Source organism: Thermobia domestica, chromosome 10 (genome assembly GCF_964235325.1).
Source record: "Thermobia domestica chromosome 10, izTheDome1.hap1.1, whole genome shotgun sequence".
NCBI classification, from domain to species: domain Eukaryota; kingdom Metazoa; phylum Arthropoda; class Insecta; order Zygentoma; family Lepismatidae; genus Thermobia; species Thermobia domestica.
Genome location: NC_137463.1, coordinates 140548690 through 140569428, shown reverse-complemented (window position 1 = coordinate 140569428; position 20739 = coordinate 140548690). Strand labels below are relative to the sequence as shown.

The 20739-nt window shown below is 36.4% G+C and overlaps 1 protein-coding gene across 1 annotated transcript in view; it reads left to right on the top strand.

Annotated features, from left to right (window-relative positions):
- The window catches only part of Men-b (NADP-dependent malic enzyme b, mitochondrial), a 1138140-nt gene that overhangs the window by 678116 nt on the left and 439285 nt on the right, over nucleotides 1-20739 (top strand). Inside the window, exons 5-6 of the mRNA XM_081728617.1 lie at nucleotides 16825-17005; nucleotides 19550-19678. Coding sequence (XP_081584743.1) covers nucleotides 16825-17005; nucleotides 19550-19678 — 310 coding nt within the window. The remainder of the gene's footprint in view (nucleotides 1-16824; nucleotides 17006-19549; nucleotides 19679-20739) is intronic.

Sequence of the window (20739 nt, the reverse complement as noted above, 5' to 3'; positions counted from 1 at the left end):
GTACTGCTGGGTGTAAGGTACAGGAATCAGTAGACCAGTGATACCCTTGAACTTCGTCTTGACTTATGTAGGAATAATTTTCACTGAAGCCCATCAGAACGACAGCTGTCTCTGGCTCAAGATTTTTCTTTTTGTCCTTTAAGAAATGTGACTGTGCTTTGGAAATAAATGAATGTGGCACAAGCTTTTCAAGCTTTCGTATCAAAATTGTCACATACTCGTCCAGTGTGACAGTACTTTTCACCAATTCTGTTCTGTCGTTGATACCCACAGGTAATATGTTACTTCCTCCCGAGGATCAAAAGCCTCGAATTTTGCAATCAGAAGCTGCCTCGAATTTTCACTGGAGGGACACTCGGAACAATGCCTCAGCATGCAATCCCGACTGTACACAGAACAAATCAGATGACGGATCAAGTCTTGATATGTCTCTTCTATATGACATGCATGCAGTAGGAGAATAACGTTTTGATGTATTGTACACACGCACACGGAATGTGTCCCAGCAGAACCTGTTAATACACACCACTTAGGACGTAGCGTGCAAAATTTAGAAAATCCAATTTTAATGTTGGGATGTTGATGTTTAAATGAAGAGTATAATTCTTTTAAATTCCCAAGTAATAATCTGGAATATTCATCATCAACGTAGAAATTCTTTACTATTTGAATTGTATCTTCACTCAGCTGTTTTCCCTTTCTCAATTCAGGAAAAGCTAAATTTCCTTTATTCTTCAAAACTTCCCTTGCTTGCCGGACGGTATATTCACTCACATTAAATTCATCGACAATCTGTTTGCTGCTCCAAGATGAGGGCACTAAAGTTAACAGTTGTACTTTTTCTTTTCTAGTGATTTTACCTTGGAGTTCGGCCTTTATTAAATCAAGAAGTTTATCCATATCATGAGCCTTTTGTTTCACATCTTTTGAAATTTTACGAGAATCTTGTTTAGAGACAAGCTCTTTTCCCACAACTTTGCTTATTTTACTTTTCAGAGCAGAACTTGCTGAGTCAAGCTTTCTTTTAGCATATGCAGGCTTGCTGTGTGACGGAATGGCATGGAATTTCAGAGGTGACTCCCCTAATGCTGTAAGTGAAACATTAAGATGCTCTACAGTTTCGTTTTTTGCGACAGATTCTTCTAAAACATATACATCGTGTTCACTAAATCCGCCCACGTCTTTGCATTCAAAGGAAATCACAAGTTTGTTTCTGCAATTGCCGCATATCTTTGTCCAGGAATAGCCTTTACAGAGTCAATGTTTTTATTAATTTCATTAGCAAAATCAACACTTAATTTTCGCAAAGCCTTAGTGATTGGTTTTTTTGTGGCAATGAAATGGATCAAAATAACTTGCCTGATAATGTTAATACTTCTTCAAGTAATATGTTTTATGGTGTTCACAAACACTAGTTAATAAATCAAAACTGATTCCACTCCTTTGAGATAACAATTCTTTCTCGGATGCACTGGTGATACAATGCAATTTGACCACCCGTGTATAGCTGTTTTTGTGGCATTCACTTTTAGTTTCCTTTCCTACACTGCACTGTTCTAATTCACTTCGCGACATCGTTGTAGGCCAAATTATCACTTGACAGGATGAACATCAACACTATCTTGCAGCAACTCCAATAAGTATTCAGTCTTAAGCACTCAGCACGACATAAACATCTGCACAGAAACACAGCTGAAACCGAAATGAACAAGTTACTGTACAGCCGCAATGCAGAATCAGGCAAGATTATACATGTTCCTACTCGCATTGCTCAGACAAGATTTTTCACGTCAGCTTGGTAGTTCAAAACACAACTTGCATGTTCGCGTTAACTAAACGATTTTCAATCCGTAACTAGTCCTGCATTATATTTGATAGTTTATTATGCATCGTGTACATTCACAGCTAAAAGTTCTGAGATGAAGAAATGAAATTTACTCCCCTCCCGCAGTTGCAAATTCGGTCAATCTCACTTCGTCTCAAATGCTGAAAGCTACACAATAACTCTAAAAATAACAGTGAGTTTAGAACTTCAAATGGAGAAAGTATTTTATTCGGGTGCTCATGAAACGAACATTTGTCCTTGTGTACAGGATGTCTCAAAAGTCACCTAACATAGGGTAACTCGGTTATCAGAGTTAATACATAATGTAAAAGGGAAAATCGTCTCCAAATATAATTTTTTCAATCTAAAGTGAAGGAATTTTTTAAATCGAACTAGCCGTTTGGGCTGTACACTCTTTATGTACCCGATGTTAAATAAAAACACAACATTGCCATTTACCTGGACCCACAAAATAAGTGAATGAAGTTACTGTCTTTTACGCTAACGTGTCGATGGGCAGCCTCCATTTAAAACATAAACCCTATTCACCATACTTTTACAAAATTGATCCACCTCCCCCAGTCCCTCTATTAATGGCCCCCGTTGCATTTTCGTTTAACGTTGGCGCATAAAGAGTGCACAGCCCAAATGGGTAGTCCGATTTAAAAAAAAAAAACATCCTTCACTTTAGATTGAAAACATCATACTTGGAAACTGTTTTTCCTTTTACATTTTGTTGTAACTATGATAATAACAGTCACCCTATGTCAGGAGACTTTTGAGACACCCTGTATATTTAACAACTACGAACGTAAGATCTTTGACACTATAGATACATATATCAACAAATATATTAAATAAATGTATACTCTTCAAGTCATACAAAACTTTCCATTATGACTAAAAAGCTTGTACTTTAGTTTGTGCAGTTAGGTTAACTTTGGTTGGCAGGATTTTTATCTGGCACTGGCTTCCTTCCCCTTGACTGTTATATAACCTTCATTTCTACTTTATTTGAAAGATAATGGACTGTAGATTTGGAAAATAAATTCAATTTTAACATTAAATTCACTTTGATTATATTAATAGTTCGGCAAAAAAATATATATATATATATAAAATTCCGAGAATGAATGTTTCTAGCCCGGTTATCCCGCTTCTCTGAACCCCCACACATTTCAACACAAACAACACGTATACTTAGTGATTACCTGAGACCTGTGTGAGTGAATCGAGCAACAATGTGTCAATACCTTGCTTGCATCAATGGCAATAACACTTTACAGATGACACGAAAAGCTGGCCCGTTGGCCTTGAAGGGTTAAACGAGAATTACTAACCGAAGCATTAAAAAACAAAAACAAAAAAAAAAAAAAAAACACTAATTTCATTTGACAGTCTCGTAAAACATACCTTAGGGTTCAATTTTAAAAAAGAAGAGCGGCAAGGTAATTGGTCCGCCTCACAGCGATAATGCGCATTATGCAAAATTAGAAATTTACACAAAAAAATAACTATTTTGAAGTGCAAGGGTACATTTTTCACCCTTAATGTACAGCAATCTTGATGGTGTTATTATTATTATTATTATTATTATTATTATTATTAGCTCTACAGACTTACATAAACCTCGGGTAGAAATTTCCAAGTGATACATTGCTTAGATACTGAGAGATGAATTTTTGTATTAAGCTCTACGAAATATTAGATGGCCTCGAGAACTACCGAGATGCCTGAAATTCTGAAATTTTGGTCTCGTATTTCTCACAAATTATTAGGATTTCGGAAGAAAAATTTTTCAGGTCTTCATACCTTAGTAATGTTAACAAGTACACGAAGTTTCATTAAAATCTGAATTGGTGGGTGACATGGTCTGGGTGATTTGACGTGGAATGAGCCAGTATTTTTGAGTACCTGACTTTTCCTGGTAGATTATTAATAAACAGAGAGAAAAGAAGCGAACCCAGGGGAGACCCTTGAGGTATTCCCTTTCCTATTTGACCTGGACTAGATGTTACCCTGCCAATTTTTACTTTAAAAGTTCGATTTGATGAGTAATTTTCAAACCATTTAATATAAGATAGTGATAGACCAATGTTTGGTAATTTATTCAGAAGTAATGTATGATCAATGAAGTCAAAGGCCTTTGACATATCAATATATATAATATCAACCTTTAAATTACTTGTTAGTGCAAAGTACGTAAAATCTGTAAAATGGATAAGATTCGTTGCAATCGATCTACCTTTATAAAAACAATGTTATGTATCACTTAAAATGTTCTTTACATCAAAATATAAATGTTTGTGTACAATTAATTCAAAAATCTTAGAGACTGCACTTACTAAACTAATGGGCCTATAATTTTTAACATCATATCTATCGCCTGATTTGTATATTAGCACAACATATATTTGCTTCCATTTTGAAGGAGATACTCCAGTCTTAACAATGCGTTACGTATAATAGGTAAATTTGACTCTATTTCATTACTACAGGCTTTAATGACGTAATGTGGAATGTTATCAGGTCCAAGTGTAATACTTCCCTTAATTTTACCGATAGTTTCAATTATTTCTTTCCGTGTGATAGATGGAATTCAAATCAATACATACTCAGTGGTAGAGCGTTCACCTCTGGTGCTTGGGGTCCCGGGTTCGATCCCAGCCCCCGCCAAGTGAACTTTGTGGTGGACAAACACCGTGCTCGTGGGTTTTCTCGGGGTTCTCCCGTTTCCTCCCACTTTATTCATTCCACCATTACACTCATCTCTCATAATCACCGTCTCCTTTAGCCTAACCGGCATAACCGTGGGACGTAAAACTCAAAGATTTCATTTCATTTTTTCAAATCAATACATAATTATCATTATATTCTGTCAGTTTCATAAACTTACATTTCTTATTTTGTTTAGAGTCAGAATTAAAAGAATTATAAAATACAACTTTAAAACATTCTGGTATGTCTAAATTTTTTGACACTGATGTATTATTATATTTTATCTCTTTTAGTATTTGTTTGTTATGTGATTGTTTGAATGTTCTCCAGAAGTACAATCTGTCTCGTCTTTACAAATACTGTTTTCCAACGTTAAAGAGTAAAATTTTCTAGCCTCTAGATATTTCTTTTTGACCAGCTTTCTTAAATGAAAGTACCTCTGATACCATATTTTATTATTTGATTGTTTGGCCTTTACAAAATATTTTGTTTTCTTATTTATTAATGATTTAAGGTCTCTATTCATCCGTGGGTCATTATATGTTGTATTATTATTATACAGTTTCTTTAGTACATGAAAATTGAAAACTTTATATATTTTTTCGTACAAATTTTCAGACATTTTATCTATATTGTTGGTAGGATCATTAATTTCATTTATTCCCTTTATTTCATTATAAACCTGTAAGAAAACAGCTTTCTTAAAGCCATAAATACTGGTCTGTTTTATATTCTTTTCTGAGCTATTATTTCTTATAGTATTCCAAGAATATACAAATGGTGGGTGAAAACGATCGATTTTTGTTAATGGTTGAACATGAAAATTTATTGTACTATTTTCTATATTCGTCAACAACAGGTCTAGGACTGTATCCTTATTTACGGCATCGTAGGACTTACTCAGCTGGTTTAATTGGGGGAGGTTGCTTAATTTCTCTTTTGCTTTTTTTCTTAGCACAAAAAATGTGATTGTGACACTGATCACTACCTGGTAGCAACGATAATAAGAGAGAGATTATAGTTGAGTAAAGGAAATATTCAATGTCTCAAAACGGAGAAATTTAATTTTAAAAAATTAGAAGAGAGCCAGGTAAGAGAGGAATACTAGATTGAAGTTTCGAATAGATTCTCGGCTTTAGAAGATTCGGAGTGCACTAGTGTTTAGGATACTTGGATTTCAGCAAAAGAAAGATTGGGACACGCACAAATACGTAGGAACAAACCATGTTTCGACCAGGAATGCATTAAACTAGTAGAGAAGATAAAACGGTGTAGACGAAATTCCGGCTGAGTTAATTGTAGCTGGAGACGAAAAATTGTGGAACAAGATACACAAACTCATTCTCCTTATCTGGGACAAGGAAGAATTGCCACAAGAGTGGAAAGAATCAATCATTGTTCCAATTCACAAGAAAGACGACAAAACTGACTGTAATAATTATCGAGGCATTTTCTTCTGTCAACATCCTACAAAATCCTTTCAAACATTCTATTGACTCAATACGCAGATGAAATTATTGGAGATTATCAGTGCGGATGTAAACGAAATCGATCAACCATCGACCAAATATTTAACATTCGCCGAATACTCGAAAAGAAGTGGGAATACAATACCCCGGTACATCAACTATTTATTGATTTTAACGGTACATTAGACGGTTAGGAGAGGATTATTGTACAACGTTGTCACAGAATTTAGAATACCGAAAAAACTAATTAGATTAATTAAGATATGTTTAAATGAATCCCAAAAATTTTTGTCCACGGGCTTTCACATCGAGAATGACCTGAAACAAAGAGATGCGTTGTCGCCATTATTATTCAACTTTGTCATGGAATACGCTATAAGGAAGATCAAAGATAGCAACCAGGGCCTAGAGTTGAACGGTGTTCTCCAAGTAATGGCGTATGCGGATGTTGTAAATTTAATAGGGGATTATAGGAGAACAATTGAAAGAAATGCAGAGGTCTTATTAAACGTTTACAGGGACATGGGTTTAGAAGGCAAAGGAAACTAAATACATGGAAGTGCGTCGGGATCGTAATACGGCACATTATGGATGCGTTAAAATATTAAATAATACTTTTGATAAAGTGGATACTTTCAAATATCTAGGATCAGTATTAACAGAGGAAAATCATATTCACGAAGAAATTAAATGTCGACTAAAAGCAGGGAATTCGTGTTATTATTCAGTTCAAAATATCTTATCGTTGCGAATTCTGTCGAAGAATCTGAAGGTTAAAATATATAAAACGATAATCATGCCTGTCGTTCTGTATGGTTGTGAAACATGGTCACTTTGAGGGAAGAACATAGACTGAAAGTGTTTGAGAACAAGATCCTGAGACGAATATTTGGACCGAAGAGGAACAGGAATGGGGAATGGCGAAACTTAATAACTAGTAACTACATAATTTATACATTTTACCAAACATTGTTAGGGTCATCAAGTCTAGGAGGCTTTGGTAGGCAGGTCATGTGGTTAGGATGGAAGAAAGTAGAAATGCTTTCAGTCTTGACTGGAAGACCAATCGCACAACGACCATTAGGAAGACGTAGGCGCAGATGGGAGGACAATATTAAGATGGATCTCGCAGAAATAGGAATACAAAGTAGAAACTGGATCCATTTGGCTAAATCTTATGTGAATGCGGTATTCAACCTTCGGGTTCCATAGGCCATAGTGTTAGTTAGTTAATAATAATAATGTTACTTACCGAAGGTTGTGTTCCTCTTGATCGGTGTTCGCTGTACACATTTCTTTTCTTCGTAGCTTCAATTCTTCCGTTGATTATAACGGTTTCCTATTTCTTCTCCACCTAAGAAGAATAAAACATTATGATAATTAGTTGCTTGCCGTATTACGGTTTCAAATTAACAAAATGTAAGTTCTCCGTTTCAACTTAGTCTGTAAACCAATCACTGCTAATATCTCGTGGCAATCGTCCTGGCGGGGGAAGTAGAAAATTCCGAATAACCTCAAATTCCCCCGGTTCTAGGTTTGTTGCATTGGCTTTAGATATGCAGAACCTCGGATTCGATCCCCTATAGCGTCAAACGCCTTGTCCCGTTGTAGTACTGTGGTGTACTGAATTTTTCACGATTATAGGTAATCTCCTCCGAGCAAAATGATTAGGTTATGGGTTTTCATCGTAGGAGAGTTTGGATTCGATTCCCGGTGGATCCGACGGCGCCATTTCCTATATCGCCTTTCTGCTGTTCCAAACTTTACACAATTAATAGATACACATAGGTAAACTCCACCGAACAAAATGTCTAGGGCACGAGTTTTCGGCGGGGGAAATCTCGAGTTCAATTCCCGATAGCTTCCGACACCTGTCTCGTCTAATCTAGATGTTACACTAAAGTTTATATAATTTATTCAGGGTTATTATAAATGATTGAAGTGATTTCATAAATTCACTGTAGCTCTAATAATTGAGATATTGTAGCAAATCTCAACAGTAACGTGGAAAAACTAAAAAAGTTCTGTTTGTTGCAGATGTACTTCAGATTTCTCCCACCAGAGCGCTGCAATGAGCAGTGAGGCAAGATAGCGACAGGCGCCGAGAAAGCATTTCATGTCATGGCCTCCACGCTCTCTGACCTAACCCTATGCGTAGACATTTTTATTTGTTTGTTTGTTTGAGGTTATGTGAAAGTTTCAGCGGTCACACCTCCTCTACCAGCAAACCTGCCAGTACTGCGAGCCCGCATCAACAATGCTTTTGAACTCATTGATAGGGAACATACTGCGCCGAGTGTGGGAAGAACTTGATGTTCTGATTGATGTCTGTCCAATCACTAAAAAGGCACATATCGAACACTTGTAATTGTTAACAAACACTTTGAGTTTTTCTGTTGTTTGAAAAAAATATCGCAATATGTGCAGTAATACAATTATCATAGAGCTGTGAAATCGCTCCAATCGTTTATAACCTTGTAGTTACATACACCAAAAGTACGCCGAGTTCTATGGATTTTGGCGCGGGAAACTGTTTCGATTCCCGGCAAAGACAAACACACTCCTGCCGTATAACTCAGTGTTGCATTAACAACCAAAGAAATAATACACTGTTTTAGAAGAATCCTTTCCCGTAATCAACGTTTATAAGTATTTCATGTGCAATGTCAAATCCCAGTCGTGTTAAATGTATTACCACAAACACAAGTATACGATTCACATATGAAAAGAATCCTGAACAATTACAGTGTCCCAGAATTTTCCCCTGATTACAAACATTCATAAGACATAAAATATGACACATAGACAAATATTTTTATCGTGAATTACATATAACATACTCTTTTTTTGTATACAGTAAATACATTTCTGCGTGTGATCCTTTCGTTCCCGGAAGGATATCTGTGCGCTATTTCACCTCCACCCGTTTGTTGGTCGACATTAGGTGAGGGATGGATGTTATGACTTCAGTAATTCTGCGCTCGTTCAGTGGTGCTTGGTAAACCTGCTCGTTGACATAACCCCAAAGGAAGAAATTCAGTGATGCTGTGTCCGGTGATCGCGAAGGCCCGTTTATGGGACTATCACGCCCGATCCATCTGACCGGAAATGTTGTATCAAATAGGCACGGACATCTAAGCCCTATTGAGGTGGCGCACCATCTTCCTGAAAAATTAAGTCAGGAAAATCCTGAATCTGCGCCACAACAAATAACTCCAACATATAAAGATATTGGCTGTGATCGTCATTTCCCTGAAGAAAAAAGGTCCTTATGATTTTCTTGTGCATAAGACCGCATCACACGTTCTTCTTAGGGCTGTATCTGACGGTCTCAGACACAGCGTGAGGATTCTCGGACCCTCAGATCCTAGCATTGTGTCGGTTGACGACAGCATTGAAATGAAATGTGACCTCATCTGAGAAAACGACAAGTTTCAGGTAGTCAACATCGTCCTCAATCATAGACGGCATGGCAACAGCAAAGTGATAAGGAGCACTGTAATCCATTGACTGTAGGGACTGCACGATCTGGACTTTGTACGCATGGAAAAGAATATGTTTACGTAGGAGCAGTGCACTAATGTCTTAGGAATCTACAACTCACGTGAGACTCTGCGGACTGACTTCTTGGGCCTTCTCACGAAGGCGTGTCTCGCTGTCTGAAATGTCTGCGCACTAGGTCCTGGCCTGCCTGTTCTAGAGAGATCACTGACGCTGCCTGTTTCCGTAAACTTAGTATACCAAATCATACACTTTTAGCATCTGGTGACTGTCTATGGTATGACGTCTGGAATTGTCTCTGGACTGTTTTTGGTGACTGTCTCGTGATACCAGAGGACATATTGGGCTCTCATTGTTTGAGTACATGTTTCTGCAAATTGTGCCGATTCTACCGTTATTACGTCAGTGAGCCCTCTTACAAAATAACAGTATGTACACAAAAACTTGAATGAGTTACATGCAATTCAAGATAAAAAAATTATGCCTTATGAATGTTTGTAATCAGGGAAAGAGCTCTATGACACCCGGCATTACGTCTTCATAAAAACGAGAAAGAAAACAAGACAAAGTACTTACAGTTAATTTTCTATCTTGTGTATAAGTTTCGTATACGAGTAAATGTGTTTGTCCGAGTAGGTACTTGTTTTTCTTTAGTACTTCTTTCAAAATATATGGTTCATGCATTTGCATCAGTATTTATACTAATCATCATAACTTCCAGAAAATTCTAATTTGGTTATCAATTTAAATTCTTTTCCTTTTCTAGTCTCCAAAAGCTAAATTACTTTGACCATTAGTCTAAGTATTAAAATGTCAACACATAACCATCGTCAATCTTATCTAACAAGTCAGAAATTAATTTAGAGTAATTAATCCGAAGTAGAATTTAGAAGGTTTGATACCTAAGGACGAATTGAAGTCATAATGCTTTCTGATTTCCCTATAGCATAACCAACTCACCATTCAAATACACAGTTCTCCCAGTCTAACAAAAGAAACTTGCAGTCGAACGGATGATGTCATAAAAAACGTCACTGACACACAGAAGCATCCACGAAATACAGGCCAGCTATAAACTATAGCCTCCCTTTTTCGGCGGGAGTTTCTTCTACAGGTAGCGGCTTTGAAAAGCTTCACATCATAATAAATGTTACAAAAGGTTTCTTTTTAATTTTATTATAAAACTTGAGTAGGCTACCGCAGGTGCGGGACTGATGAGGATGTTCTTTAATTTTAGGTTTGGGCCTGGAAATGTTTCTTCCACATTTCTCGATCTTCAGCTTTTTTCAAAAAAACTTCCAATATTTTCTTGCCTTTTTCAAATCTTCGATCAATGCTGTTCTTCTTCCTATTCCTCGCTTTCATTCCATCGTTCCCTCTATGGCAATATGAAGAAAATTTCTTCGCAAAACGTGCCCAATGTAATTGGGCTTCATACGAATTATGCTGGCTAAACATGCCCTCTTCTCTGCTATATTTTTAAAACATCTTCGTTTGTCACTGTTTTTTTATTTTGTCTTTTCAGTTTTCCTCCAACACCACACTTTGAAGCTCTCTAAGTATTCCGTCTCTAACTTCCGTAATGTCTTCGAAGTCTTGAACTAAGTCTTTGAAGCAATACAATCCATTAATCCATATTAATCCACTTCCTTACTCCAATATTAAACTTGCTAGTTAAGAGTGTTATTTTCTGATGTTGATTTCAATTCATGTATTTTCGCAATGTCAAATACGTATTTTGTCCATCATATCCTGTAGTCATTTTTCGGTTCTAGGTGTAATAACCATATCATCTGCATACCTGCTCTTGTTAATGATCTACATTCCGATCTTGAAATCCCCAATTCCCATTAATGCTTCCTTCATTCACTATTCACTGTAAATGTTGAATCGTTGGGGCGGCATACTACAACCTTGTCTGACTCTTCTTCCGATCTCTACATTATTAGTTTCTCCTTGATTCAAGCGCAACTTCACTCGTTGTTCCATGTGCAGGTTGCGAATGAGTCATCATTCTCACACACACCTCAATTTCCTGATTCGATGTTTCTTCAGTTCCTGTTGGTACTTGGTATTATTTTCATCTTTCTTCCTTATTACTTTTGCTCGTGACTTTCATTTTTTACACTATCTTGTGCAACACGATTCTCATAAGGTATTTTATGGTGGCCTCCATTCCTTCTGAATATGTCTCATCTACTACTTTAAAATTGATAATGGTGTTGATTATGCGCTTTGGTATTGTTTAATTTAGATTGCACCATGAGTCTAAATTAAATTTTTGTTTTATATATTCTTTCCAGCTTTCTTGTTTTTATTTCTTTTAGTTTATTTCATATTTGTTCTTCAGGTTCCTATATTTTTTTGGTCTGATGTTATTAAGATTCTCTGAGATTGCTCGTTCCAAATTGATCTATTGGCCTATCACTTTTCGCGTTTGTTAATGTAATTTTGTTGAGTTACATGTTGCCATGATTGTGTCTGTCTGATTTTCCTCTGCTGTATTAAATCGGCCAGAGAATATTGCTGCCGTGTCCGTCTTGTTTTTCTGTATCCTTGTAATGGGGTATACCTCCCCAGGAGGCTATATATTTAAATTGTTTTCTTGTATTTCGTGATTGTTTGTAATATACGCTATAGCATCTTTATAATATACAACCCAGTCCTCCCAAACACCAGTTTGTTCTATACCTTCCAGTAATTTATATATTTTTAATTTTTATTTATTTATTTATTTATTTTGTTTGTTTATTTTTTTGCGATAAAACTACATTTCTCTCTATTTTCAGTGTGCTTTGAAACGTCCCAACATCGCCAGATTTTCTCAAACTTTGACTTAAGTGCCCCGTTATCTACTCTCGGTTTGCCTGTATATATTCGGCAAATAGGTAGTTCGTTTCTGTCGTTTCTGTAGTACTAATGTGATTTTTGCACTGCTTTTACGTGTGCTATTATGCAGTGGCGGATCCAGGGAAGGGGCGATCGGAGCGATTGCTCTCCCCCCCTCCCCAGAAGAGGAAGTTTCTTATTTTATATATATAAATAAAACATTCCAGAGTTTGGACCTCTTAAAGGTAGCTCTAAGTAGCAGTATTCCAACCTACCGCCCCCTCCCAGAAGTCCGTCCTGGATCCGCCCCTTCTATTATGAATGAAATTCGTACTTTCTAAGTTAACACTTCTGGTCCGAGATTTCTGTTAATGTCTCTAGTTTTGTATTTATGTATTTTAAATACCGGATGAGGTTTTCGGCCTCACGCTAAAAACCGAAACTGGGGGAGTATAACGCTATCCAGTACCAATTATTGAAATCTTGCAGTATAATCCATATAAAATTATTTGGTACTACTGCTAAGATTATTGAAGGATTACACACTAGTTTCAATAACATAAATACACTATATTTCTCAATAATTATCACTTGCTTTACAGCAATGCGATACACGTCTATACTATACGACGTCTTGTTGAATTAGATATATAACCAAACTGGTACCTTAGTAACCTGATCAATGTCATGACATATAGTAAACAAACATTTCTACCTAGTGACAGATAAATAAACATTCACACATCAACATTATTCATGACATTACTTATAACATTTTCTCTTCTTCTAATATGTAGCAAGTGCCTTTTAGAATAGCACTTTTGCCCTGAATACTAAATAAGATAAACGAACGAAATTCACATTATCATTGTAGGAGCACATCTTGTTACCTGATTGCAACTGCTTATTCAATATATTCGCAGCTATCGTCCATATCTAGATTCATTCTCCTCTATCAGCAATCTGAGGTGTAATACCGTAGGTGAAGACCGGAACATACGTTCCCACCTTCATATATATATATATATATATATATATATATATATATATATATAATATTTACACGATTAATTTGTGTTTCCAACATTTGTCATCAAAATATGTTCATCATCTTGTTCTAGCTCGAAGTGATCCTAGAAGGATCCCAGTCATTTTCAAGTCGTCAATATATAACGCGGGAGCGAGCATTTACAATGAGCGAAAAAGACATGTTTAGTTGGAATGAGAAGAGAACGCAACAAGTGGAATGAAATAAAACAAACCTCGCAGTATCTATTGAAGCTTTCCTGGCGACGTATTGTGAACAGGTCTTCTCGGGCTAGCAGCCAGGTAAATACTGTTATATCTTGCGACGTTTCGAGGGCTGACATCGTCCTCATCTTCAGGCGAATATGATGGTGCAATGGAGTGTATGGAATATATATATACTCATGTATGTTTGATTGGACTCTTCTGATTCGTAGTTAAAATGGTGGCTTCTGATTGGTGCTTGAAATGGCGGGATATGATTGGTGTCCATGTTTTACTCAGTTGGAATCCTGTGTCTCTGTTAAGGTTCGTTTTTTCCTGTATGATTGCAACGGCTTCTTTTATCCTCCTGTCCCAAACTCTTGAGCATTTTGTTATTATTTCGGCATCTGTGAATAAAATCTTATGTTGCTGTTTAATGCTATGTTCAGTTCAGCGAGTCCGTATTTTTCTGGTTGGTTTAGTCTGATGTAACTGTTGTGTTCTTTGCATCTGGCTTCAATGGTTCGTCCTGTTTGTGCAATATATGACTTACCACATTCACATGGAATGCGGTAAACTCCAGGAGTTCGGAGGCCCAGGTCGTCTTTGGTTGATCGTATTAAGTTCTTTATTTTTGCTGGAGGCTTGTGTATTGTCCTGATGTTGTACCTGGCAAATAGTCTGCTGAGCTTTCCAGAAGTGTTCCCGGTGTATGGGAGGCAGATTGTGTTCTTCCGTTCTTCATTCACAGTTTCTTCTGCACTTTTGTCCTTCGTTCTGGTCCTTTTCAGGGCCATATTTATATCTCTCATTGAGTATCCATTCTGTAGCATGGCGCTGCGGAGGTGATTAAGTTCCTCTATTAAACAACCCTTGTCGGAGATGAAGAATGCTCTATGTGCTAAAGTGTTGAGAACTCCAAGCCGTTGAGCTTTGTGATGAAAACTGTTTGCGTTCAGATATAAATCTGTATGTGTTGGTATCCTGTATACCCTATGGCCTAGGCTGCCATCCGGTCTTCTGTATATCATGATGTCAAGAAATGGTAGACGTCCATCTTGTTCAACTTCCATTGTGAATTTAATATTCGGATGCTGGTTATTGAGATGCTGCAGGAATGCCTGTAAGGAGTTGCGTCCATGTGGCCAGATGATGAAGGTGTCATCAACATATATATATAGAAACGTGTGGGTGCAAGTGCTTCATGTTCAAAGTGCTCCATATAAAAATTGGCTACTGCAGGTGAGAGTGGAGAACCCATGGCGACGCCGTCTGTTTGCTCATAGTACTGACCACGGTATAGGAAGAAGGTTGAAGTGAGAACATGTTGAAACAGATCCAATATCTCAGGCCGGAAGTGTTTCCCAAGAAGCAATATTGTATCCTTGACCGGAACTCTGGTAAACAATGATACCACGTCGAAACTAACCATAAGATCTTTGGAAGAGATCTTCATCGTCTTCAGGCTTTTTACAAACTCTGTTGAGTTATTCACATGGTGTTCACACTTGCCCACGTATGGTTGGAGTAATGTTGTAAGATACTTGGCCAAAGAGTAGGTACTTAAGTAGGCCAAAGAGTAAGATACTTGACAACAAGGACAAAAGTGCAGAAGAAACTGTGAATGAAGAACGGAACAACACAATCTGCCTCCCATACACCGGGAACACTTCTGGAAAGCTCAGCAGACTATTTGCCAGGTACATCATCAGGACAATACACAAGCCTCCAGCAAAAATAAAGAACTTAATACGATCAACCAAAGACGACCTGGGCCTCCGAACTCCTGGAGTTTACCGCATTCCATGTGAATGTGGTAAGTCGTATATTGGACAAACAGGACGAACCATTGAAGCCAGATGCAAAGAACACAACATACATTAGACTAAACCAACCAGAAAAATCCGGACTGGCTGGACATATCATTAAACAGCAACATAAGATTTTATTCACAGATGCCGAAATAATAACAAAATGCTCAAGAGTTTGGGACAGGAGGATAAAAGAAGCCGTTGCAATCATACAGGAAAAAACGAACCTTAACAGAGACACAGGATTCCAACTGAGTAAAACATGGACACCAATCATATCCCGCCATTTCAAGCACCAATCAGAAGCCGCCATTTCAACCACGAATCAGAAGAGTCCAATCAAACATACATGAGTATATATATTCCATACACTCCATTGCACCATCATATTCGCCTGAAGATGAGGACGATGTCAGCCCTCGAAACGTCGCAAGATATAACAGTATTTACCTGGCTGCTAGCCCGAGAAGACCTGTTCACAAAGCTCGCAGTGTTCGATCAGTCAACAATCCACTAGCAATGTATCTACAGAACTATAGAATCCTCCATGTTTGCATGTCACCACTTTCTTTTATCAACGCTGGGTTTGCTGCTTTCTCTCTGGTCTATGTGAAGAGCTTATTGAGAATTCGAGAAGCAATCTGTGACGTCATGGAGTATCCGCTTGGAAATGGTTGCTCTAGCTTTTGCGGAATTACATCAAAGGGATTACTTCGCGGTATAACTGAAGTTATGCTGCTGTGCGAAAGAATAGAACTGGAAGCAACCAGATGCATTTGCAAACATTATACATTAAGCATCTAACACATTATTGTAGCTTTACCGAAACTGACACATTATTATCTCTATGCAACATGGCTCTTAGTTTTCATTTGTAGTTTGATCGATTGAAGTTTAATATTCATTTTCAACACCAGGGCTATAGAAAATGAGACTTAATTCTTAGAGTGAGAAGAGTACTTACTGCTGGGGTTTGTGTCCAAGGCAAGAAGCCTCACTTCGATCGAACTTAGGATTATTTTATTTCTCGTACAGAAGGAAAATCCCCTGTACAGAAGTGAATTTTCGTATCATCTTTAACATTAGTCGTGACATTAAATAAGTCTTAATTTTTGTCTTTCCTGCTGGTCAAGGAGGTAATATGGGAGACTTTTGTGTACGTGCTTGGAGTCTCGAATTCTGGTTGAAGAGTATTGAACGCATTTCGATAATTGCGATTCCACGTAGAACTATAGGTCCTGGTTTTATATAGCCTTAATGCTGAGAATAATATTAAAATTGAAAAGAAAAGTCTTGATAGTGTATATGTGGCATCGTGTTCTCTCAGTAATGATCCTCAGCATTCATTCAAATGTCAATTTTTAATTTAGATTTCTAGTGTTTGTAGCGCTATCATTAAAATAAAGAAACGAACAACAGCAAAAGTGCTTTTTTGTTCCAGGCCAGAACCAGATGTTAGAGCTATAGTTGTAACAGATGGCGAAAGAATATTGGGACTAGGTGATCTTGGTGCTTATGGAATGGGCATTCCTGTTGGCAAATTAGCATTGTATACAGCCCTTGCTGGAATAAAACCATATCAGTGTTTACCTATAACACTTGACGTTGGTACCAATAGGCAGGTAAGTTAAACTTGGAGCTTATTAATAGTATAGAGAATACAATCCCTAATATTCAGGGTAAAGTGGAGGTGATAGTATAGTTTATGTCTGCATTACAAAAGTAAGCTTATATTCAATACTTATTGAATTCAACTGAGTGGGAAGTAATTAATCCCATAAACTTCCTTTTTCCTTTAAAATAAACGTCATGTTAAATTTAGCTTCTTTCCGAATGTAGTCCAGCATCTTTCCATATTAATAACATATACTTTCTCGAGAGTAGGACAAATCATCCTAATGTGAAAATGGACAAATGCTCCAATTATCATTTTTGACAAATCACCCGATGGACAAATCCTACGTCTTATCATTTTGGACAAATCATCCAAAAGACAACTGACCCAGCTACCATTTTGAATAATTCACTTAATGAACAAATGATCCAATCTTCGTAACAAACATGACAACTCGTCACTCCTAGATGGTGCAGCTTTTAACTTTTACCATACTTCATAACAGATAGCAATTTTGTATTTTAAACAGAGTAAATGGAAGTTACATGAATAATGATTAGACTTCGGATCGATATGCACTAAAAACAGAAAAATATGCATGCAAATATACGCTAAAAATCACAAAAACATACACTGAAAATATGCGAATATGACCTAAAAAGGATAAATATGCACCAATGCAAAGCTAAAGTTAAATGGGAAATTTTATTACATCTTTAGGGAAAAGTTGTATTACTTGAACTACATATACTTGGTATATAGCCATGATCCATTTATGTTACAATCCAGAACTATGTAATTTACGGAATTTTCTGGCAAAAATCTTCTGCATTTTTGTCAGTCAAAACATTTATGTACATAAAAAATATTTCTTCCGTGTCACAGATTGTTAAGGGATAGTATTTCAAACTAGCAATACAACAACAACTACTACTACTAGTACAACAACAACAACAACAAAGGCTTCAGGAAAGTCTTCAGGACTTCAGAAAAGGAGTAGAAAATAATGAACTTAATGAAAGAGCGAATAACAAAACAAAGTGAGACACAATAAAGCAGAAATGGCAGTGTAGAGAATGTGATGTGGATTACATAGGAGTGATAGGTAAGATATTCCAAGAGCAGAACATGAAAACAACGTTACAGTAAAGAGGGACAAGAATATGTTCATGTACACTCATTTCCAAAATTATTGTCGCATGTCTATAAATATGTTGTTGTAGGAATATAATTTGATAACGAATTTGCCCAGTATTTCTTATAATGTTAGTATGTTTATAATAGGCAAAGACATGTATGTGGCAAATTTCATGTCAAAAGAGCAGTAAATAAGAACAATAAAACGAAAATAAAATGTCCTTGTCCATTTAGCAACATATTGTTTTACTTCTTATCATTTTCGTATTTCCAATTCTTTTCCTATGAAATTTACCACAAATATACATTTCCCGATTATACACACAGTTTCAGTATTAAAAGTACCCTGCAAAATCATTATCAAATTATATTCTTACAAGAAGACATTATAGATATGCGACAATCATTTTGGACATGAGTGTACATAGTAGAGGAGGAGGATATGACATAGACCAAGAACGTGCAGGTGAACTCGAAAGAGAATAGAAAATGTTGTAAGAAAGTGAAAAGAATAACAGTCAATAAGAATAGAAAAAGAGAGTTTAATAAATTGGATTAGTAGGTTAAATATGCATGATTTGTAGAACAAGCTATCAGGTCGTCTAGAAAGTATTGAACCGTTTACGCAAGAGATTGCGTTAGTGTACTTAATCTCAGGGACACTATGAGCCGCAGCAGATCAAGCCTAACGTCATTTCACAGCTGACAGTTCAAGGTAGTAGATATGCAGAAAGTGGTGGTGGAATTCTTCTAATTAGATGAAGGTATTACGCCGTGAACATGAGTGAACTTTCCGCAAAACTGTGCTGTATTTTAGAATTTTATTTCTGTAAAGGCGCAGATATCAGGAAAATACAATTTTATGGGTGGATCTCTCTCTCTCTATTATGTATCTATCTATCTACCTATCTATCTATCTACCTATCTATCTATCTATCTATCTATCTATCTATCTATCTATCTATCTATCTATCTATCTATCTATCTATCTATCTATCTATCTTTCTTTCTCTTTCTTTCTCTTTCTTTCTTTCTTTCTTTCTTTCTTTTTTCTTTCTTCTTCTTTCTTTCTTTCTTTCTTTTTTTCTCTTTCTTTCTTTCTTTCTTTCTTTCTTTCTTTCTTTCTTTCTTTCTTTCTTTCTTTCGTTCTTTCGTTCTTTCTTTCTTTCTTTCGTTCTTTCTTTCTTTTTTCTTTCTTTTTTTCTTTCTTTTTTCTTTCTTTCTTTTCTTTCTTTTTTCTTTCTTTTTTTATTTCTTTTTTTCTTTCTTTTTCTCTTTCTTTCTTTCTTTCTTTTTTCTTTCTTTTTTTTCTTTCTTTCTTTCTTTCTTTCTTTATTTATTTATTTTTGCTTTTCTTTTGAATTGAAAACTGCTTTGGGGTCGACATTCAGTTGTTCAATACTTTACATTACAGGAACTTCTGGACGATGATCTGTATATTGGTCTGAAACATAGACGTATTACAGGCGAGCGGTATGATAGTTTTATTGATGAGTTTATGGAGGCTGTTGTTCGAAGATATGGGCAAAATACATTAATTCAAGTAAGTACTCGGTGCACTTATTAGAGACTAATTATAGCGATGTTTGTTAGTTTTAGAATGTTAAATTGATATTTTAGTACCTAATTTATTGATCCTATATACTGTGTATAAGAGCAAGTGATGCAGTAAGCCAACTGATAAGACTCAGATAATAGAAAAGGACCTAGGAGCAAGAATACAATATTTAAAGCTAGTCGGGAGTGCCATTAAGATTAAAAGTCGTAAATGATTAAAATCTAAAATGAAATTTTAAATATTGAAGTGCTCTTAGAGGCTTACGGTACTAGTTCCCTCATATTTTCCCAACCAGATTTTCCCCTGTATGCCTATGAGTTCCTAAAAGTTTTCTTCCTCTGATGTAAATGGGATTTTCCTTCAGCCCATATTTGTACATATTCAGAATGAGCATTATGAGCAGTATATGTTATGTAGGATCAACAATGGACGACAAACATTTTCGTGATCACCTTTACTCTAGAGAAAATGAAATTTAGCAAGCGGTTACAGTTTTAACTGGTAGTTTGGCTGTACCCAGACAGAAAATGCAGGTGGTTTACAGGCGCCTGTGAAACATGCATAAACTGGCATATTTTTACAGGCGCCTGAAAATTAAACACTTAAACGCATGACACAGGTATGGATTTGTTTCAAGATCATTGCATGTTCTTGCAACCTTGCAACATGAAAAATGCGTGTAAATAACATGTAGAGAGTGGAAGGACATGTACGTAACCGGCATACTCCATGTAGTTGACATACGTTACCTCATGCGGATGTGACGATAGCTGCTTTTCATTTGATAAAAATGTAATTGACATGTTAAATTCATGTGAAATACAGGTGTTAGCGAATTAGTGGGCGTATGAGTGGAATATACATGTAAAGTACATTATATTACATGCTTCCTACACCTGTAACATTAATGATTCACTGGAATCAACCTTGTTCATTGCATGCATTAAGTGTACATAAAATTTGCGTGTCACAGGTGTTGGACACGCATAAGATATGTACGTTCCATGTATATATACAGCAGAAGAGACATGTAGATAACATGTACA